Source organism: Lampetra planeri, chromosome 23 (assembly GCF_965212315.1).
Source record: "Lampetra planeri chromosome 23, kcLamPlan1.2.h2, whole genome shotgun sequence".
In the NCBI taxonomy this organism is placed as follows: domain Eukaryota; kingdom Metazoa; phylum Chordata; class Hyperoartia; order Petromyzontiformes; family Petromyzontidae; genus Lampetra; species Lampetra planeri.
In genome coordinates, this window is record NC_136129.1 from 9,931,136 (window position 1) to 9,953,216 (window position 22,081).

General features: G+C 55.5%; 1 protein-coding gene across 1 annotated transcript in view; it reads left to right on the top strand.

The window, feature by feature from the left end:
* The window catches only part of INTS1 (integrator complex subunit 1), a 33,122-nt gene extending 11,072 nt beyond the window's left edge, over positions 1–22,050 (top strand). The window contains exons 16-47 of the mRNA XM_078605208.1: positions 379–470; positions 1,025–1,085; positions 1,385–1,582; positions 1,992–2,121; positions 2,550–2,765; positions 3,222–3,371; positions 3,771–3,986; positions 4,716–4,820; positions 5,154–5,318; positions 5,760–5,871; positions 6,374–6,532; positions 6,864–7,010; positions 7,914–8,012; positions 8,525–8,649; positions 9,530–9,847; positions 10,424–10,574; positions 10,934–11,074; positions 11,569–11,758; positions 12,171–12,315; positions 12,870–13,000; positions 13,618–13,705; positions 14,132–14,451; positions 15,261–15,396; positions 16,159–16,292; positions 16,460–16,658; positions 17,174–17,301; positions 17,909–18,024; positions 18,867–18,977; positions 19,862–19,932; positions 20,655–20,746; positions 21,219–21,328; positions 21,454–22,050. Of these exons, the coding sequence (XP_078461334.1) occupies positions 379–470; positions 1,025–1,085; positions 1,385–1,582; positions 1,992–2,121; positions 2,550–2,765; positions 3,222–3,371; positions 3,771–3,986; positions 4,716–4,820; positions 5,154–5,318; positions 5,760–5,871; positions 6,374–6,532; positions 6,864–7,010; positions 7,914–8,012; positions 8,525–8,649; positions 9,530–9,847; positions 10,424–10,574; positions 10,934–11,074; positions 11,569–11,758; positions 12,171–12,315; positions 12,870–13,000; positions 13,618–13,705; positions 14,132–14,451; positions 15,261–15,396; positions 16,159–16,292; positions 16,460–16,658; positions 17,174–17,301; positions 17,909–18,024; positions 18,867–18,977; positions 19,862–19,932; positions 20,655–20,746; positions 21,219–21,328; positions 21,454–21,569 (4,672 nt within the window). The 3' untranslated portion in view covers positions 21,570–22,050. The remainder of the gene's footprint in view (positions 1–378; positions 471–1,024; positions 1,086–1,384; positions 1,583–1,991; positions 2,122–2,549; positions 2,766–3,221; positions 3,372–3,770; positions 3,987–4,715; positions 4,821–5,153; positions 5,319–5,759; positions 5,872–6,373; positions 6,533–6,863; positions 7,011–7,913; positions 8,013–8,524; positions 8,650–9,529; positions 9,848–10,423; positions 10,575–10,933; positions 11,075–11,568; positions 11,759–12,170; positions 12,316–12,869; positions 13,001–13,617; positions 13,706–14,131; positions 14,452–15,260; positions 15,397–16,158; positions 16,293–16,459; positions 16,659–17,173; positions 17,302–17,908; positions 18,025–18,866; positions 18,978–19,861; positions 19,933–20,654; positions 20,747–21,218; positions 21,329–21,453) is intronic.
* Positions 22,051–22,081: the final 31 nt, after the last annotated feature.

Consider the following 22,081-nt stretch of genomic DNA (forward strand, 5'->3'; position numbering starts at 1 on the left):
GAACCCCGGAGTAGCTGGAGAAAATGCAGCTACTCCAGAGGAAAAGATGATCTCCCGAATGGTCCGCACATGGGCATTTACAACCCATTTTCTGTTCTGCCATTACCTGGCTACCTCGCAGCGTGGCGGGTTTGGGAGTCTCGCAAATCTCTGCGGGATCCAACAAAACTTGCCCCTAAAGTGTTGTATCACAGGTGTGCATAGCCACCACTAGCGGTCATGTGACCTGTCCAGACTTTACTGGGCGTGTGGTGGTATCTCTGTCCTGATGCTCCCTGGCTCTCTCCTTGGCACTCGCATTCCCTGTATCTGTCGAGTAGATCCCTCTCAGTGGGTGACGCTACCAACGCTGTACACCGTTCTTGTTGTGTGCTGCAGGTACACCCCCCCCACCCTGGCCATCTCCAACCTCTACTGGAAAGCGTGGCTCTTGCTGCTGGTCGTCACTGCCTTCAACCCACAGAACATCGGTGCGGGACGCTTTCCCAACCCCCTTTGCGATGCGTGACGGTGGTTGTGGGTGCGTGGACTCGGCCTTGAAATGATTTCCTGCTCAAATGTGCCTTGAGATGGCGCTCATCCCCTGCTTAGAGTCCTGAGTCAGTGGTGGAAATTCCACATTCCTATGGCGGGAGCGAATGCATTCGTAGAACTACCAATGTTGACTTCCCCAAAAAAGTGGTTCTCGTTTCATTCGCCCTCGAGAGATGATTTGCGAGTGGAAAAAAATCTGAACCTGGACGTGAACTTTTACAGCTGCTTTATTGCGAGCGGCTCGCTCCAGCGTTGAGCCACTTGGTCAGTTATCCGTCTACCTGGTGGGATCACGTGGGGAGACGACAACGGTGTCTCTGCTTGGTGTTTGGCCACACCGTCCCACCCCCTTGTGCGCCGTGCAGACCTTCATAAGTGCTCGCTAAAACCACCGCTTCCACCAATAGTCTGTGTAGGCTACGGGGGGGATCTTTGTGTTTACTTCTGGGCTGTTCCCAAGCATCTGCGGTGTGTGTGTGTCTCCGTGCAGGCCAGGTGGCCTGGGAGGATTACCCCACGCTGAAGATGATGATGGAAATGGCTATGACCAAGTAAGACTCTTCACCCTTCTGCCAAACACAACCAGTTGCCCTTTTAATTAGTTAATCAAAGGAAGACACGACCCAAAAGACAACATTGAAATCAAAAACATGAAAATACATGGATTCTGTGTAACACTTTCCAACATACATATCTTTAATTAGCAGCAATGTAACATTTTAAGCCACACGACGAGATACGATGGCGCGCGGTGAGTTGGAGCGTCTTGCCGCGAGCAGATTTGTACGCGTGCGCGGGAGGCGAGCGTTTTTTGCGCGCTCACGCTCGCGCGCTCTCTCTCCCGCCGCAGTAACTACGCGTTCCCGCCGTGCACCGTGGGGGACGAGGAGTCGCGGGCCGAGCTGACGGCGCGCGAGCTGCAGATGGCGCAGGTGGAGCGGCAGGACATCCTGCAGTTCGAGAGCCACCTGGCAGCCGCCTCCACCAAGCAGACGATCACGCAGGCCAACAGCCTGCTGCTGCCCCAGCTCATGACGTTTGACCCCCGGTGGGTGGACAATCCTCTCCACCGCCCCACCCCGATAGCTTGGCCGTGTGCCTGTATTGCGTGTGTTTGTGTGTGAGAACAGAGGTATGTGTGTATGTATGTGCGTAGAACTTCTGTCGCACCGTACGTAGCCTACCGTGCTAATCGGAGGTGTGAAACTATTTTTGAGACTTTTTTCCAATTCTTTGCGTGTGGTCCCCGATTAGTTGAGTAATGAAACCGATAATCACCAGAGTAATCGTTTACTTGAATAATGCTATAGCTCTGCTCTAATTATAATATGCTAACTGTTGACTAGGTTGACTTGGCCTAGGTTGGGCACCTGGTGCACTGCGTTGATACCCAGCGAGCTGTTGCCTCTGTGTGCGGGGGACGCTGAACGGGCGCTGACCGTGTGTGTGTGCGACAGCGGCGTGGCGCGGAGACCTCCGGCCAGCGTGGTGGAGCAACTCAAGGGCCTCAACCAGAACCTCAAACTCGGCCAGCTGCTCTGCTGCAGTCGCAGCCCTGACTTCCTACTCGGCATCATCCAGAGACAGGTGAGCGAGTGTGTGTGTGTGTGTGCTTGCGTGCGCTATGAACCCAGCGACCCGAGTTGGATTCTCGCTCACAATCAATAACAGTGGCGAATCTTTGAACTGGGCCTCCTCCAGGTCGACTCGGCCTCAAATTAGTATCTGGTGCGGTGTGTAAACATCGCCACTCGGGGGACGAAGGCGGCCGAGCGTGGCGATCTTTACACCGCACCAGGTGCTCATTTGAGGCTGAGTTGAACTAGGGGAGGCCCAGGACCGATTCAGATAACCGTCACCGGTGTTGGCCTTGAGCAGGAATCGAACTCGGGTCATTGGCTTCGTAGCGCAACGCACTAACCGCTACGCTACCGCATTTGCCACCACCACAATCGCCGGTCGCTAACGACACTTTGGGGCCGACCCGGCCCCGTGGCCTGTGCACGCGTGAGCAGCAGGGCTCGTCGCAGTCGATGCCGTGGCTGGCGGAGCTGGTGGAGTCGAGCGAGGGCTCCCTGGACATCCTGCCCGTGCAGTGCCTCTGCGAGTTCCTGCTGCACGACGCGGCGCAGTCGAGCGGCTCCTCGGCGGACGACGACGACTCGGGGAAGGCTGGCAGCGGCGCGGCCGAGGGCAGCGAGAGCAAGGAGCGGCGGGCGAAGCGTGCGCTGGTTTGTACCCCCACCCCCCACCCCCACGTGGGCGTTTGATCGCCCTCGCTGACATTTGTGCGTTCTGACAATTGCCGTTTTTATTTTACCAGGTAAGGCCCACTGGGCCATGTAGCTCTTTTTCATAAGCGACCTGGCCACAAATGATAGTTCAACGAAGTGGCTTATCATGTGGAAATGCTTTGCAGCTAAATACTCTAAACGCATGATGTTGATTCTAAATGTGGAGGGAAAAAACAAGAGGTCCGGAAGAGAGAGACACGCAAATTCCAAATATACAGCAGACATCAGGGTCTGGATCGAACCAACGACTTTCAATCGCCGGTTTATTTAGCCCCGGTTATTTCTCAAAATGTTTTTTTTCCCCGCGAATGCCACCGCCGCGCGTAGCCAAGTCCTCGCGCTCGCGCGTGCCCTCTAACCCTGCCTCCCCCCCCCCAACGCTCTCCGCTGCAGAAACGGCGCAAGCAGAAGCAGCTGCTGTCGCGCCTGCGGGAGCTGCTGCAGGGGCCCCGTGCCGCCGAGCACACCACCACCGAGGTGCTGGACTACTTCCTGCGCCGCCTGAGCTCGCAGCAAGCGGCCGCGCGCCACCTCGCCATCAAGGCAAGACGCCGCCGCCCGCACCTGAACACCGGTTCACCCGTGAACACTCGGCCGCCTCGACCGTACCGCTCGCCAGCCCCGCTTTCTTATTTCTACTATTAGCTCACCGGCCCCAGAAACCTAAAACTCCACATGGCCAGCAACAAACCGTAATGCTGGTAAAGTAATAGATGACGGTTAACGCGTTTCTGGCGTTGAGACTGGCCACTGTTTCACCAGCAGCAATCGCGCCTCACATTGGCACGGTTGGCTACGTACGGTGCGATCGAACTTCAGCATACCATACGTGCATGCAATCGAACTTGGGACGACAGACGTTGGAAATCCCAAAGTGAAGTGTGCGTGACCGGGCGCGTGGTCGTTGCTTGGCGCGGTTGGCCGCTCCGCGTCGGCTCGCAGGGCCTGGCGATCGTCCTGGGCACGGAGACGGAGCGCTCCAGCGTGGGCGAGGACGCGGACGTGACGCCGGCGTCGGGCGAGGACTCGCGGGGCAGCGACGCGGGCCTCCCCGCCCAGCTGCTGCTGCTGCCCGCGTTCCGCTGGCTGCTGCGCGACCTGCCCCAGCTGCCCCTCTTCCGCAGCGTGAACGCCATGACGCTGCACGCGCTCATGCAGGTGAGCGCTCGTGTGACCGCGAAGCGAATCGAACCGCGGCTACTTTTGGTGACGTCCATTTTGCCCAGGTGAGAGCCGTATTCCTTGCGTTTAAGGCAACTGCTAAAACGCCATAACAGGTGAGCCATAGTGACAAGGCTACGGTCTTCCATCCAACGAAGGAGGGACGGCAAAACTACACGAACTCTTTCCTGAAGCCCCTCTCGTCTTGGCCAGCAGACCTCGACATTGGCATCTAGCTCCTGAACGTATTATTCCCATAGGAAAATAATATAAATCGTTTTTTGCGCCAGGAAGTGCACTAGGTTTCACCCATGATTGCAGTCTCACGTAGTTTCTCACTAGGGAGCGACGTTGCTTTGGAACTCAGTGGTCCGCTGGTCCAGAAAGGTTGGGGCACCGCTGTTGTGGACAATATACAGAACAATTGAGGACAAGATTGTAAAAGTTAAACTGCGCTATTGAGAAAGCCTGGAGTTGCTTCTCATCCATGCTCTGTGGTGCTCTTTCTCTCATGTCCACCCGAAAAGCACGCATGGCTACGTACGGTGCGAAAGAAGTTCTCTATGCGTACATACGTGCTGTGGAGGTGTTCGTCACACCAGAGTTTTAAGTCCTCGAAGAGGAAGGTTTATTAAAAAATCCGAACGGGAAGCGGCTTCTCTCGCACGCGTTCATGCCCCCCCCCAATCCGCCTCTTGTTTGCCGTGTTGTCGCTCAAACCGCCAGGCCATCCACGTGGAGACCGACCCGGACGCGGTGAGCGCCTACCTGCTGTACCTGTCGCAGCACCTCCCTCTGGACGACCAGCAGATGCACAACAGCCTGATGCTGGTGAGGGAGTCGCTCACGGTGGCGTTCTCTCACAGGAAGCTTTTTGCGTGAATTCATTCTTGTAGTGTGGTTTAATTGTTGTGTGTGAGTGTGTGCGTGTGTAATCTGTATATTGGTGTGTATGCCTGCACGTACATTATTTTTCTTTCTGTGTGTGTGTATATTGTATGTATGTGGAACTTCTTTGGCGCCGTACATAGCCAACGGGGCTAATCCGAGGTGTGTATAAATGTGCGTGTGATCTGTATGCCGGTGTATGTCGTCTCTATCTTCGTCTGGTGGACTCATTGCATATGTGTGCACGCGTCTGCACGTGCGCTTGCTTGTCGCCAGGACGTGTCGCACCTGATCGTGGAGCGGACGACCATCGTGAACCACCTGTTCTTCGAGCGGACGCGCTCCACGCAGGCCGAGTCGGTCCTCTCCGCGCTGCTCTTCGTCTTCAGCACCTACATGCGCTGCGTGGTGCGCACCAAGGAGGAGGAGACTTACTCGTGGGTGCGTACGTGCGCACGCACGCAAGCGGAGACGGCGATCCGCCCCGGCAACCTGTACGGACGGTTGTGGCAAGTGCCGTTAGCGAGTCGCACCGATGGAGGGCCCGGCACGGCGCACGAGGGCGTGGTGTGGCCAGCACCGCTCCTGTTGGGCTGCCCCCCCAAGTGGCTGGTGTATGCACACCGCGCCAGTTACTCATGGCGTGAAAGTATACAATCTGTATATCAGAATCTTTCTTTCGACTGGAGGAATCCGATAAGCTCTGCAACTCTTTTTCACAAATGTCCAGTATGGGCAAACCATATCATCGAATGTTTGCATTTCGATGCACTTATCTTGAGCTTGAGAATCATCTATTTTAATCGATCGATGGACCGCGAGGTGTCTGCTTGCCCCGCGGTACGAGCGCGCGCATCTGCTCGTGTTGTATCCGTCCTGCAGTCTGAGTCCCAGGATCAAATCTTCATCCGCTGGGCGTCGGGAGAGACGGCCACCATGCACATCCTGGTGGTGCACGCGTTGGTCATCCTGCTCACGCTGGGCCCGCTCGACGGTACACACACACACACACAAGAGACAGACAAAGATCCCCCGTGTAACCTTACAGGTTGTTAGGGCAAGTGCTGTTAGGGCAAGTGCTGTTAGGGCACCACGGCCGCGAGATATTAACTACCTCGCCTGGTATACAGGAGGTCGTAGGTTCGATCTGGACCCTGATGCCTGTCTCTTTGGAGTTTGCGTGTCTCTCTTCCCATGTTCGCGTGGATTTTTCTCTGGGTCCTCCGGTTTTTCCCTCCACATTTCCACACGATGGTAAGCCACTTCGTTGAGCTATCATTTGTGGCCAGATCGCTTCTGAAAAATATCTATATAGCTCAGTGGGCCTTTCCTGGTAAAATAAAAAAGTTTTTCGTGAACACCTACGAAGGCCAACACTGCACGTGAGGGGGTTGGTATGGCCGGACTGCCCTGCGTCTTCCCCAGTGGTGATGTTTATAACACCGCACCAGGTACTCGCTTCAGGCTGTTGTTGTTGTTCTGCGTGCGGCTCGCAGGTAACGGCGACTTTGCGTACCTGCTGGACGTGTGGTTCTCGGACCGCCAGCCGCTGCCCACTGCCTTCCTGGTCGACACATCCGAGGAGGCGCTGCTGCTCCCCGATTGGCTGAAGCTGCGCATGATTCGCTCGGAGGTCTCGCGATTGGTCGACGCTGGTAAGAGATAAAATATATATATATGCACACGTGTCTTAAATATTGAAAATACAAAATAACTTACAGCTCCTGCAGATGCATGTCTCGGTAGATTGTCCCCGGCTCACATGTTAATTGATTTGAGTCTCTTTTTTAATGTAATCTGTAGTTCTGTCTGTCTATAATGCTGGCCTTAATACGTGCTCGCTAACAGCACTTGCCCCGACAGGTTATTAGTTCATAAGGGGGATTCTTCGTGTCTGTGTATATGCAAAGGTGTTTGCGTGTGTGTGTTGTGCATTGTGTGTGTTTGTTCAAACTAGTATGTGTTTTGTGTTTGCGTGCCCCACAGCCCTGCAGGAGCTCGAGGTACAGCAGCTGATCCTGTTTGTGCAGTCGTTTGGCATCCCCGTGTGCAGCATGAGCAAGCTGCTGCACCACCTGGACCAGGCGGTCACCTCTGACCCCTACACGCTCGAGCACAATATCATGGACAAGAGTGAGTAGAGGAGGGTGCGGGCGCGCGGCTCCCTCCGATCGCAACCTCTGTGAGTGTGGACCCCATGGTTGACAGGGCGCAACAAGGGAGTCCACGGATTCCCGTAAAACTATTGCCGATTCCAGATACGAGGAGCTAGGCTTGTTATCGATTTGCGATTCTTTAATAAATTTTTACGCCCCCGATGAATTTGATCGTTTTACGATTTATACAAATCGTGCCAAGCAAATGTTCCCTTCGGGATAAAGGAACGGATGAACAAGACGAATGGAGCAGATGATTGAGTTAACTCATAACCCTGATTTGTGACAATTTTTACATGCTTGGCAAATGTTTTAATTCTTAACTTTTAGTTTTTACAATTGGTCAGAGCACTGAGCTCCACCACCATCGCTCGGGATCCTGGCTTTTGAATGCGGGCAGCCAACCGCGATTAAACTTGGATCTCGAGTCCTGAGCTCACTGTCTCAGCCTGGTCGCCAAGGATAATGTGTGAAAAAAAACTATTATTAGATTTGTTTTTTCACTTAATTAGGTTAACTCTTTAACAAAAAATGTGGTTTGACTCGCATGCGACAAACATCTCTCTAGCAGGACACATAGTAAAGTGCAGCGCCTCTCGCATGAATGACAGGTCGTGGGCAAGGATCTCAGAAGTAGTTCTGTGATGTTGTCTTCTGTGGGCCATTCCCATCACGACATCAGTGACTGGTCTTTTTTGTTTCTATTTGCCTCGTCGCTTTTGGATTTTGTCATTTTTGCTGAGCCAGGTCACTCTCGCGAATGGGACTATCCCTCGTCTCTTTGAGTTCTCGCCTGGTTAGACGGAAAATAAATCTAAACGAGCGTCTAGTGCAACGAGTGCGTGTGTGCGTGCGTGCGGCGCGTGTGGTCGTGGCGCAGACTACATGGCGCAGCTGGTGGACGTGCAGCACGAGCGCGGCGCCACGGGCGGCTTCGCCTTCCACAGCATCCTGGCGGCCGCCCCCCTGCCGCAGACGGGTGAGACCGCTCGCCATCGGGGAGCTCTCGCGCCCGCGTCGCCGTCCGATAGCCCAGCGGCAGACACACCCCCCCCCCCCTCCTCCCCCCTTGAAAAAACAAGCGGCACGTAACAATCGGGCAGGTTTCTCAAATCGCCGTCCGCCTCTGTCCACCCAGGAGTTGTAAATGGGTACAGCACAGACAGTCTGCCGTCTGGTCGCGTGATGTTGCTGGGAAGACGCTCTGCAAAGAATCGCAGGGCTGCACCCCCCCCCCCTAACTTTATGGCTAGTCATTGCTGGTGGCCGTGAGCGAGAATCGAACTCTGCTTGCCGGGTTCGTAGACAACACACAGACGGTCACTGCATCGCGTGCTTTCGGATGCGCTACGTTGCAGCCGTCTGGAACGCTCTTCCGATATTTTGAAGTCACGTTTAAACCTCCGATGACCGCTGTTGGCGATGTTACGGCACGAAAGAAGTTCAGCATGCGTACGTACGTAACCTCTCCTTGTGGCCGCTGCACTGTAGACGCGCTGGACATGAAGAAACCCGGGACAGGGCCCTCGGCCGCTCGTGCCGACGCGGTGCAGCCCTCCTCCCACCGGCCCCTCTTCATCGACCCAGACGAGGACGTGACCGCTGTGCTCCTACAGGTGCCCGCCTCTACGCCCGCCTGGCAGGGCCTGTCAAGCCTCTCGGAGTGGGGGGGAATTACAGCCGCGGGTGAAACGTACCGTTGCCACCACTCGGTTTTCGGTTTTAAACTAAACTAAAAAACGTTTTTATTTACCAGGTAAGGCGGCACACTAAGATTTCCAGCTTTTTTTCAGAAGCGAGCTGGCCACATGATAGCTCAACGAAGGGACTTATGTGGAAATTTATAGCAGTCAAAGACTCTAAACGCGTGATGATTCTAAAAATATGGAGGGAAAAACCGGAGGACCCGGAGAAATATCCAAGCGACCACGGGGAGAACATGCACACTCCAAATATACATGTATTGTGGTCGGGATCGAAACCACGACCTACATACCCGGGGAGGTATTTAACATCTCGGCACATGCGGATGCTATAAAGTAGGTTTGTATCGAGCCATCAACATCAATTATTTTACTTGCAATACACGTACAGAATCGTGCTTTTGGTTATATATATAATTTGCGATTTTTATGAATGATTTGCTAATTTAGGTTAATGGGGTGAAAATAATTGTACACAAGCAAGATGATAAAGACAAGCCAAACATTTATTTTACTTTTTTTAGTTTAGCTTTATTTGTGACTGTAACCACGCGTTCCTCCTCCGTGTCTCCCTGCACACACACCACACACCCACCCTGCACACACCACGCACACACTACACACACCCCCTACACACACCCACCCTACACACACCCCGCACGCACACACACGCACACCCCGCGCACAACCCGCACACACACACCACACACACCCTACACACACCCCACGCACACACACACCCTGCGCATGCACACACACATCCCGGACATGCACGCACACCCCGCACACACAGATCTTCCCACCGCGGTGCGAGCCGGGCCTCGGGGACCCTGCTGCACGGCAACTCTCACTCGCTCTGCAGAGGTCGTTAGCCCAGGAGGCGGCCACGGCGTCGGCAGCGGCAAACTCGTCTCGAAGGACCGGCGGGGCGGGTCCCGCGACCGCCGGTGGTGCCGCTAGCAGTGGTGGCGCTGGCGGCAGCGTGTCCTTGTGCGTCCTGCAGGCCCTGCAGAGGATTCTGGCGTCGCAGCACCGTGCGGCGTTTGTCGGAGCCGTGCTCCGCCTGCACGGCCCCGCGTGCCAGATCCTGCGCTACCTGCGCCGCTTCCAGGTGCGCTGTCCCGCCCGGGCAACACGCGGGCGCTCTCCGTGCGTGCGCTCTCCGTGCGTGCGTGTGGGGAGCCGTGATGCCGCGGTTAGCGTACGCTATGAACTCGGCGACCCGAGTTCAATTCCCGCTCACGGCCAACACCAGTAGCAATTATCTGGGCCCATCCCAAGGTTGACTCGGCCTCGGATGAGCACCTGGTGTGGCGTTGGCGAGCGACTACAAAATTAAAGATGCTCGCTAACAGCGCTTGCCCCAAAAGTTAAAACGGACTCTATGGGGAATCTTTTCTATGTCGGTAATAATTATTACCGCAGAACCAAGAGTGACTAGAGTTATGATGATGATGCAATATTACTAAAAATAACAATTATGATAATATAACAATATTTCTAGTTGTATATGCAAGTGGCTAAACACACGCTCTAAGTGGTGTCACGGAGATGGTTGAGTGGGCACTGCCTGTTGCATAGATTAGACAGGCAGGCCGGGTCTGCGTTGAGTAGACACTGGCCAGGTGGGTTGTGGCCCGAAGGCGTTGTGGTGGGGGTGGTGGTGACGGTTGGCCCGGCCCTGCAGAAGGAGAGCGGGGACGGTGTGGCGAGCGCCCTGTTCGCGGACGTGCTGCTGCAGCTGCACGCGGAGACCGGCGCTCGGCAGGAGGGGCCCCTCCACTCGCTGATTGCGGCGTACCTCGCTCACATCGAGCAGGACGGCACGCCCGCACAGCGTACGGCTCGCAGCACCACACGCCACGCGTCCCCCACCATCGCCACCATCGCCACCATCGCCACCATCGCCACCATCGCCACCATCGCCACCATCCCCACCATCCCCACCATCGCCACCATCGCCACCATCGCCACCATCGCCACGCATCGCCACGCATCGCCACGCATCGCCACCATCGCCACCATCGCCACCATCGCCACCATCGCCACCATCGCCACCATCGCCACCATCCCCACCATCTCCACGCATCGCAACGCCGCACCACGCCACGCTTCTCCTGCTCGCACCTCTGTGTTACCGTCGGTGGGCGTGCGTCTGCGATGCCGTCGCTCACAAGCGCGTGTGTCGCGTCCCCAGCTGCGGTGGCGATGGCTCAGCTGCTGGAGGCCGCCCAGTACGGCCGGGACGCGGCGGTGCTGGCGCGCCACGGCAAGGCGGCGGTGCGGGCCCTCGCGGCCTCGCCCCGCGCCGCCTGGGAGCCACGGCTCTTCCAGGACGGTACGGAGGGAGCAGACGGAGCGAGCGAGTTTGGCCCGGGCGGAATGTGTAACATATTCATCGCGATGCGGTGTGCACGAGGGATAAATAAGTTAAGCACATCATTGTGACGTCATGATCTCGGATCAATCGTAAATCATTTTTGGATCCTCTGACGTGATCACTAATTCAATACATCGGAGGACAAACCCATGTTGGAAAGCGTTATAGAATCCCGTACATGTGCACGATTTTTCTTGTTTTATAATCAACGTATCATCGAACTCGTGTCTACCGTAACCTCGGAGTGCATCTCCAAGAGACCTCGGGAGCTCGGCAATTGCCACTTCTGTCGCACTCAGAAGTTTGTTCATCACGAGCGGTGACGCTCTCATCCCGGTCGCTGTCGCGTCTTCCTCTAAGCCCCCCCCAAGCATTGTGATGGGGTAACTGGGCGCTGCGCTTTGCTCACCGTGCCGAGACGCTCGCCTAATAACAGCTCCGTGCATCCGCAGTGTGCTTCCGCCTCGTGAGCACGAGCTCTCCCTACCTGGAGGAGTTTGTCCGGCGTGCCGTCGGAGGGGTGGCTACGACGGGCGTCGGCGGGGCCGGCGGCGCCGGCGGGGAGGCCTGCGCCGCCGCACTAACTCGGCTGCTGCTGCTCGAGGTGCAGAGGTCACAGGTCAAGCGGGAAAGATCGGAGAGGTGGGGGCACGCACAAACACAGGGCCGTTTCTGCGAGCGTCGCTCCCCTTTGGCTCGTTCTAACACACGAGCACACAAGGACAAAGATCCCCCGTATAGCCTTAACAGTCTGTTGTAGCAAGTGCTGTGAGCGAGAACCTGTCACACGAGGGGGTGGGTGGCCAGCATCATGCCCGACACACACACAAGCTTGTGCGTACTTGGATCGTTATTCAAGTTGGCGGGTCCTGCTCTGTGCTGAACCCAACCTTCGAAAACCTTCATTACGCCCGATTGGAGATTTCTGTATTTGCGCCAAACCAAAAATGTACTCGCGTTAGCGCTTGTAAAAAAGCGGATGTCAACGACGCTAGGTCGTCGCGCGTGCTGGCTGGTTCGTAATGGGAGGCGTGCCGACGCCCCGCTCTGCCAGGCCCAGCGTGGAGCTGTCTCCCGCGGGGCTCTTCATCGACTGGCTGGAGCTGCTCAACCCGGAGGTGATGTCAACGGCGCCGGCCACCGCGGCGTCCGCTACCACCATGGAGCCCCAGCTGCAGCTCCTCTTCACGAGCTCCAAGGTGCGTGGGATGGCGTAGAGGGTTCGTGACGCTGCCGCCGGTAACTCTCTAGGTTCCTGTGTCTGGATCCGGGCTGTACCCACAGTAAATTTGGTGTTTCTAGAACTGTGCGGCCTCTATAAATAACGACGCGGTTTAAATGCGTGTGTGCTAACGGACAGCAGGAAGGCACGACTCCCATCATGCCTTGCGTGCATGTCGTGTGACCACCACATTACGTGCACAATGCTTCTCGGTCTTGTCTAAGCCACATACGTGCAGCCATGTTATTGCTTAGACCATCAATTCACAAGGGTTAAGTGTGGCCGTCCTTTATATTTGTTTCCAGGCTGCGCACATTTTCCCGTTCTCATAAGTTTTTTTTATTTACATGGAATAGTAGATTTCAGCAGACTAGCATGAAGCATTTACCTTGCTTTTCAGCTGTGCAGTTAGGAAACCCTCGAAGGGATGGTGTCAGACGATGCCTACGCCTGTCAATGAACGTCTCGGCAGCCGTGCTGCGGCAGGGTTAATGACGCTGCTGATGACGTCGCGCTCGTCGCTGTGTGCAGAGCGAGAGGACGGACGGCGTGGGGCTCTCCTCCTTCCGACTGCACCTGCTGTCGCTGCTCACGCACCAGTCCAACTGGTGCACCCTGCACCGCACCGTCGCCGCCCTGCTAGCGCCCGCCTCCACCATCAGGTACCGCTCTTTTCATGTCTCCCCACCTGTATCGGGGGTGGGGGCGTGGAGTGGTGGCGCAGTTGAGAGCCCACCGCACTACAAACCCCCGCGACCTGAGTTAGATTGCAAGGCGCCCAGTGTTATCGTCAGTAGCGATTGATATCTGAATCGGTCCTGGACCCACCCATTCTTCGCCAACAAATACTGAACGAGCGTGGTGAAGTATGGTTGAACACCCCGTAAAAGCCGACATGGTGTGTGCAGGCATTGGTCCAGCTGTGGCTTGATGGAGGGCTACTTCTTTTTACGATGTTCATTGTATACGACTTCTCGTTTGTTAAATTTTGTATACTCCGTTAGCCTAAATGTAACAGCATATATTGTCCTTAAATTAAAACACATTGCTCCTTACACATGCCACTGTGCATGGATAGTAAGCCTTATGGATCGACATTTAGTGATGCTTCGTTACATCCCAACACTGATAATGATGATGGCAATTATGCCGAAGATGATGATAATAACGACCGCGATGACAAAAATTCTTTATAATCATTACGACAACGATGATGATGATAACGATGGTGACGATGATGACAACAATAACGAATGATGACAATCATGCCGCCTGGCAGCTACAGCGCTGGTGCGGCGCTGGACTTCCTCTGGGCCTGCACACGCATCCCACGCCTCTGGCAGGGCCGGGACATCAAGACGCCGCTGGTAGGCCCGGTCGCATCACCTGCGACAGAGGGGACATCGGTGCCCAGGCTAAACGTCACCAACAAAACTAACGATTCTTCTCCCGTAGGTGTGTACCTACTCGGCGAAGTGTTCCCGATGTTCTGATTAATCTGGAGAAATAATTAGATTAAGCAGGAAATGGGACGTCACTGCCATGGCATCGCTTCCCTGACGAGGTGGTTAGGAGATGGCAGGATACCCAAGTGGGTTCTTGAATCAATCTCCGTGGAGCTTAGAGTTTTCCACTCGTATGCATATCTTTTTCCAATTTCCCCCAGGACCCTTCTGAAAAAACCCTCGCGTGGGAAAATAAAGGACAATCTAATTACTTAACAATATTCGTCCGAGTCATGTGACCGCTAATGCCCCCCCTCCCCACCCCCCCTTCATCTTTCCCCATCGCAGAAGCGCTCCGCGGAGCGCGTGCTGCGGCTGACGTCGTCGCAGCTGCTGCGCCTCGTCGACCTCATCGTGGAGGAGGCGGCGGAAAAGGACGGCGAGGACGGCGCGGCGGGGGCGGCACCACCGACCACGGCGCCGTCGGGGGCGGCCGAGGGCGCAGAGAGACGGGGCGACGGGGCCGGAGGGGAGTCGCCGGGCGAGGCAGGGCTGAGCTCCATCCAGGCGCGGCTCCCGCTGCTGCTCGGCTGTTGCCAGGGCAACTCGCGCCTCCTGGCGGACGTGGCGCAGCACCTCATCGCTCGGGGCAACCAGAGGAGCGACGGGTACACCACCGCCACCCCTCCCTCCCTCCCTCCTCCACCACCACCACCGCTCCTTCTCTGTTGTTATTAGAGGCTGTGCTGTGCATTGTCAAAAGGCTTCTGGCCTGTGAAATACAGGTGGATTTTATTGTGACGCATAATGTGGAGGTAATACAGGACTTTGCGTGTGTTGGTTGTATAGTGTATAGCAAAAGGGGGTTGTGAGGAAGGAGGCCAATGAATGTTGCCAGATTGAAAAAACCCATTCAGGAAGAGCAGAGAGGTCGTCTTCAGTTTCAAGAGATGGGTGTTTGAGATAAGTAACGTGTGTGTTTCTGTACAGGTAGGAAAATTAGATTGTCAGAAAGAAAACATACATTTGGCACTTGAATGCAGTTGCGTATGGAGGTTACAAGGAATTGCACGGCAGATAGGGTAAGCAACTTAGAAGTTCTGAATAGCATATGACAGCAATTGCTCCAGATTGAGAGAGGATTGTCGACGCATTCAAAAAGAAGAAGCTTGCGATGGGTGGGATGCGTGTGTAGGGTAGAGGGCAGGTGACCCCTGCAAACATTGGGGTGGCACCCAGAGGTCTGCGGCCAAATTGTAAAGTGGCAACGAGATTACCGAAAGCAGACCTTGGAGGCGGTTGTCAACTTTGCAACTTTGCAAAGCAGAGTGTGGAATCCAGCAAAAGCAAGGAAGCGGTGGCCGCGCGAATTCTGATGGCATTGCGTTCGGATGACCTCGTGGACCTGAAGGACGCTTGTGCCCAGCTCATCCATCGTTCTCGCTGTGTGCACCCCCACCCCGCGCGTGGCACACAGCCGGGCTCCCGGCTCGCTGTGCTCCTCGCTGCTGCTGCAGATCTACCTGCAGGCGCCCGAGGTGGTGCGCTGCGCCACGCTGCCCGACGCCCTCCTGCAGCACGCCGCCGGCACCGTGCGCGGCCGGGCCTGCAAGGTGCGGCACGGAGAGGGCGCACGCACACACGCAGCTTTCCAGTGGGGGGGGGGGGGGGGAAGTGGGGATGGGGGTGGGGGCATAAGCTTTAGACGTAGATGGCTGTCGCGACCGATATTATCCATGATAAAGGTTTTTTTGGGTTAAATTGCTTAAATATAATTGTGTCGTTAAACCCGCCACAGCCATTGAGTAAGGTTTGTCACGTTAACCAAACATGCCTATTAGTTACTAGTTCAGCACACCGGTGTGTTGGAGAGTAAACCCACGACATTTATATTTCGAGTACAATCTATCGCTGGTGATTACAATCGGCATCATCAGGTGATGAAGCTGACTATTGCCGGATGGTGGGGGCTGAACTAGTAACTAATTGGCATGTTTTGTTTACGTGACCAACCTGACTAATTGGCTGTGTCAGGTGGTGGTGGGTTTAACGACACATTTATATTTTAACGATCTAACCCAAAAAAAACTTTGTTATGGATAATATTGGTAATAAAACCCTGCGAGTCCACGTTTTCTGTATTGCCTCGTGGTGGGCCAGATTATGGCACCTCAACCCCCCCCACCCCCCCCATGGTAAGTGAGTTTTGCAACATTTGTGCGATCCGCCAACCCCCCTACTCTTCACAGTGCTTGATTACAGACGTGCACCATCACCGCCCGACATCTGATCAAAACGTCAAGTCATTTCTGTCTATCTCGGCCAGAGCACAACAACTAACGGAGCTCGCTGCGTGTGTGCGTGCGTGCACCTAGCTGGACGCGGGCCTGCACCGCCTGTGCACGTTCCTGGTGGACGTGTCCGACAGCCGCGCGAGCGAGAACCGGGCCAACGACGCCAACCTCATCCTGCGCAAGATGGCCGTCTCACACCCCTTGCTGCTGCTCAGGTGGGCCTGGCCTCCTCGCCCTGCTCCCCCCCCACGCCATCACGTGCCTAGCAACGTAGCATCACGTTCTCCCAACCCGGCGCCAACGCAAAGGTGACATCTCCCTGTCTCTCCTGACCCCGCACACCCCCCGCCCGCCCCCCTTCTCCCCTCCATTGCCCGCGCAGGCACTTGCCCATGATCGCGGCGTTGCTGCAGGGCCGCGCTCAGCTGAGCGTGGGCCTCGAGGTGTGGCGAGTGGCTGGCCAGCTGGGGCCCTTCTCCGCCACGCTGGGCCTGCTGCAGCTGCTGCGGCCGCTGGTGTTCGGCCGCGAGCACGCCCGCGCGCTGGCCGACGTCCTGGGCACCTTCGTCACGCTCCTGCAGGTCGGTCCGGTGGGGGGGGGGGGGGGGCGGCTTGGCGCTTGGGGTCAGACGGCCGCACGGTCAGTCAGGATGCACACGGGGTCCATCGGGTGAAGCCTACGACAATCAAATCATCCGAAACGCGTTGGGCCGCGTCGGATCTGGGAAGCCAAACAACGCCAATCCTCGTTAAATACTTGGATGGGTGACCGCCAAGGCTTGCCAGGCGTCGTAGGAATTGGTGGGCTGCGAGTTGTTGCCTGGAGGTGGCATTGCTCGGTGTCGTCACATCTCTCTGGGTTTTTTAGTTTCCTTCCACGTAAAGCGTTACAGTTCGTCAAGTGTTGGTGAGGCTTTGCCATCTCGCGGTCCATCAGACTTGTGGTTTCCATGGAGCTGTCACACATTGCTAGGCAAAGCTCCTCCATATTCAGACGTTTTGTCAATGTACGGTGGCAAGTGCTCATACCAAACTGCGGGTAAATTACGGTAACGCCAGCATGCTGATGACCACATGGTGCGTGTGCGGTGAGCAGAACCTGGGCCGCTGTGTGCGGCAGCTGACGTCACTGGTGAACCGGCTGGTGCAGTTCGTCCACGGCTACGTGGCACACGACCCCTGCAGCGCTCTCACCTTCCTGCGCACCCACGCCGCCGCCCTGCAGTGAGCAATTCCCCGTGATTCCCTGCGATTCCCCTTGACTCGCCGTGATTCCCCTTGCTGCCCACACCCCTGGCAAACACCGCCAGCCCTCTATTGTGGCGCCACACATGACGTTCGTACGAATGCCACCAGCGGACATTCGTGAAAGTCGTAGGACTGGCAGCGATCTTGAGTGTGGGTGGGGTTGCCTGTGTGTGTGCGCTCGTGGGTTTGCGGGTGTTTGTGCCTGACCATTGTTTGCGCGTTTGCTTGCGTGCTAACGTTCTTGTATGCGTGTGCACGCGTGCACGTTTGTGTACCGGGAGCTGCGCCACAGTGATTCGGCCACCCGAATTCGATTCCCTGCCACGTCTCGCATTCCTGACAAGTCTTATCGAATACCGGTCTTGGGCCTCTCCTAGGTCGACTCAACCTTAAATGAGTACCTGGTGCGGTGTGTACACAATCGGCACTCAGGGGAGACGCAGGTGGCCGTGTGCGGTGCTGATCACGACACCGCTTCGTGCGTCGGCCTTCGCAAGCTGCTCGGCAACAGCCCTTGTCCCCCCGTGGCAGTCGGTCTCTCTGCGGCCTTGTCACAGAAGGACCCTTTGTCTTGGGCGTGCAGGCAAGTGGCAAGCGACTACAGGGACCTGACCCAACTCAAGTCGCTGCTGGCCGGACTCTCCCTGCCCCCGCACTCGTCATCGGGCACCGACCGCCACTCGCTGCTCTCTCAACAGGGTTTGGATACGCAACCTCGCTCGCACGTCGATGGCTGCAGTGATGGCCGCCCTGAGTGTTTCCGCGCGCTCTCTCTCTCTCTGTCCTTGCCAGCAGTCTTCGATGTATCTTTCAGCGAGCTTCCTCGCGGCTTTTCAACGTTGCGCGCGCACGTGTGCACTCGCACGCCCTGCAGTCGCACACGCGCATTGACACACGTACACATGATTTTATGCACGCACTCAAATGAACTGGAAACATACGGTTGGGCGTCTATATGCTGTACCGTGGTTCGCCAGGAGAAGGCAGAACAGCAAAAATTTGGACTCCACGTGTTTCCCCCTCGCATGGTCGCATTTTCTCAGGATGCTCGGTCTCCTCCCACATATAAACACTAACGAATTGGTCGATAACATCTTCATATCCAGGGGACTGCAGAGCTTGCGGAGTTGTTGGAGCCGGCTCCCTGCGTGGCTGCATTCCTGCTTGTCTGTGGTTCCTCGTGCCTCCCTGAGATTTGAGTGAATTCTGTGCTCGTAATAAGTTGAAATTATTATTAGTGCACGCATGTATATATGTGCGCACACTCACACATATGCATCCATCCATCGCTATGTGCCTGCTCGACTGTCATTGTACGGCAGCTCCCCTTGCTGAGTGGGGTCCACTCGTTATTGTCAATCTCCCACCAAGTCCGTCTTTGTCACCCCCTCTTGTCCTTTGGCCTTCGATTATCATCTCAAGAAGAACTTGTCTTTTGGCCGTGTGACTGTGTAATTGTATGCGTGCTGCCCCCTTCATTGCCAATACCAGCGTCTGTGTGTGTGTGTGTCTGTATTCGTGTTGGCGTGCGGCGCGAGCAGAAGAGGCGAGCAGTGCCCTGCCGCTGGTGGGCATGAGCGCCACCCACGCGGTGATGCCGTCGGAGATGGCGCCGTACCAGCGCCGGCTCACCGATTGCCGGGACACAGAGGGTGAGCCCAGGGGGCAGCGGTGTCGATTTAAATCCACATCCAGTCCACCACTTTGCATCAGCCGCTCCATACACATGTTTGTGTCTTTGTGTTTGTGCGTAATGTGGGGAGCGGTAGTGCAGCGGTGAGCGCAGCGCTGCGCTACGAACCTTGCAACCCGAGTTCGATTCCCGCTCACGGCCGACACCATTGTGACGTTCATGTAAACCGGTCCTGGGCCTCCCCTAGGTCGACTCTGCTTCAAATGAGTACCCTGTGTAAAACATCGCCACTGGGGAGGCAAAGGCGGCCGGGCGTGGGTGCCACCCACCCACCCATCCACTCGTGTGCCGTGCCGGCCTTCATAGGTGCTCGCTAGCAGTACTTGCTCAAAACAGTCTGTTAGGGCTATACGGGGGACCTTTGTCTTTGTTGCAATGTGCTTACTCAACCATTTGACTGGATGCTTGCAAAATTCTGAACTGGATGTTGTCCCTGATTTCCCTGGGGTCCTGGTCACTTTTTTGGAAGACGACTACATCCTTTCCTGCGACCAAATCACCCTGGATGCTCGCCTGATTTCGTCAGATCTCAAGCTCAGCTGGTTATTCCTTGGATGGGGAAAACTGCCTTGGAATCACCAGGTGTTGTAGGCATTGGACTGATGTGGCGAGGAGGTGGCGGTACAGAATGAATTCTACATCTGTGCGGAAGTCCCTTCCTCATCGCTCCAAGCTTTCTCCAAATGAAGCCAAACACTCATTCACGGAATTTGCCCAAACGTCCCTAGTGCAGACCCCTTACGGAAGAGGCTTCAGCACCCCAGCAATGCTTTCCTGGATACATGAATAACATGACAAAAGTATCGTTGTGCTTGTGACTCACGTTTCATCATTGTCCTGCAGATATTTTGGAAGCACTTGGCGACATTGACGAAATGTCCAGAAGGAAGGAGGAGATCCTCAAATTTTTCCAGGTAGGACTGGCGCACAGTTTCACAACTCCCTCCACTCCTCACCTGCGTTCCTTTACTCAGGTTGCCGTGATCTGTGGTTACTGCTGTGTCCCCCCCTCGGTGTGAAACTCCGTACCTTTGCACATCCTCAACATGAAATGCACTATGACTTTAAAGAAACATCTAAAGGCCTCTTATCTGTTTCGGCGAGGCTTGTCGAGCAGCCCGGAGCCTGGCTTGCGCGCCTCCGAGTTGTTGACTTGTCTGCAAAATCTGGCGCGTTATAAATATTATTATTACTGCGATCGATATATCGTATAATGCAGGGTTCACGACAGTCGTATCTTCCGTTCTGCAAAATGTCGTAATATTCTCACAAAGCATTTCATTAACAGAAGTTCAGCGAGTTCTGAAGGAATTAGTTTTACCCATGAAATGAGCGCTTTGCAAAATGTTTGCTGGAGTCATGATGGCATGCTGGTTATTGCCACGTTTCAACTACATTTTGTTTATCCAGGTGAGGGAGGACAGAGTCGCGTATTCACAAGTAACCTGGGTCACCAAAATGACAAAAGTAAAATCAAAGTAACAGCAAAAAAAAAAAGCAAATAGCGTTCAAGACAAAAACAAGAATTAAAGCATCACTCGTCACGCAGCGTGCCCCTCCCCCCCCCACTCGCTCTTGTGCCCGGACTCCGGACTGTGACGGACGCTCGCCAACGGCGCTGGTTCTGTGTGTGCAGGCCGAGCTGCAGGTGCTCATGGGCCACGCCGACGAGGCGTGCCGTGACCTGGCCTTCACGCTCGCCATGAGGAGCGGTCGCCACAGCCCCCGGTGAGGAAGCGTCGAACACCAACGCTAGCCGTAACGCCAACACTAACCGTAACACCAACGCTTCTTCCTTTGTACGGCTGATGTAGATGCATAGCAACAATGACACTTTCACATTGAGGTGGTTAAGCCAGATAACTGCATCAGGAGTAGCAGAGTCGTGTATCGCTAACCCTAATCTGAACCCTAAGCGTAACCTGAGCCATAGCCCTCGCCTTAACCCAAGCCTTACCTGAACCAAGACTCTAGCTTTAAACCAGAACCCGAACCCAAACACTAATCCGATCCTTAAGTTCAACCTTAACCCCTGCTCTCATTCCATCCTGAGCCGGAGACATTAGCCTGACCCCGAGCCTAACCCCTAGCCCTGATGTAGCTGGTTTAGCGGAGGCTGATGCGAATAAAAGCCACGTCGCGACGTTGACCCGCGTGTCCCGTGCTCCACCAATACCACCGCCCCTGTACCCCACCGCAGCTGCGCTCCAAGCTTCCTGCCCGCGTACCTCTACTGCCTCGACAGCGACAACTTCGACGTGGTGCAGACAGCACTCAGGAACCTGCCCGAGTTTGCCGTGCTCTGCCAGGGTGAGTCGGCGCCTGCCGTTTCCCGCTCCACTCGCGCCCCCCAACCTACACAAACCCACGCTCTGTCCACCACGCAGGTTCAGCGTTCCGGTGTGCGTGTGCTCGTTGTCCGCTTGCGCGCGTAGAACACGTGTCGGTGGTGCTGCACCGTGCGTTCCTGGCCGGCGTGTCCCACCAGCTGGACACGAGTCCCGTGGTTGCCGACGCCCTGCAGATGCTGCGCATGGAGATCCTGGGCTGACGTGTGGTGGGGGGACACGGTACGAAGGGGGTGGGGGGCCCTCTCGCGTGTACAGCTGCCGGGATGTCTGGTCTTTCGAGTGACCGATTGCTCTGTGGATTATCGGTTCAATTACTGGACTGATTGGTGAACACGGAAATAGTTGTGGGGGGTGTGTAAGGTTGCTTTTGTAATTCTGGCCAGTTAAGTCGAAACAATGGCACTGGAGTTTGTGGCTCAACACGTCTTGCGATGACGCCAACACGTCTCTCTCCGGCACGCTTTCTCCCAACTTTCTTGGCTCAAGTCTGTGCCCTGCTCCACTCTCTCATCCCCACCGTTAGTTTGTAAATAGCTAGGCTACTTTGTAAGAACAATTACTCACAACCACATCTCGTTTTTAACGGCTTGCTTTTGTAAACACGGTCCTGCGTGATAGGAGTTTGTGGAATGTTCATAAATTCGGTGTAAAAAATAAATGTGAAGTTTTGCTTAAAATGTGGCCAACTATTTAAAGGGTCCTATATATATAA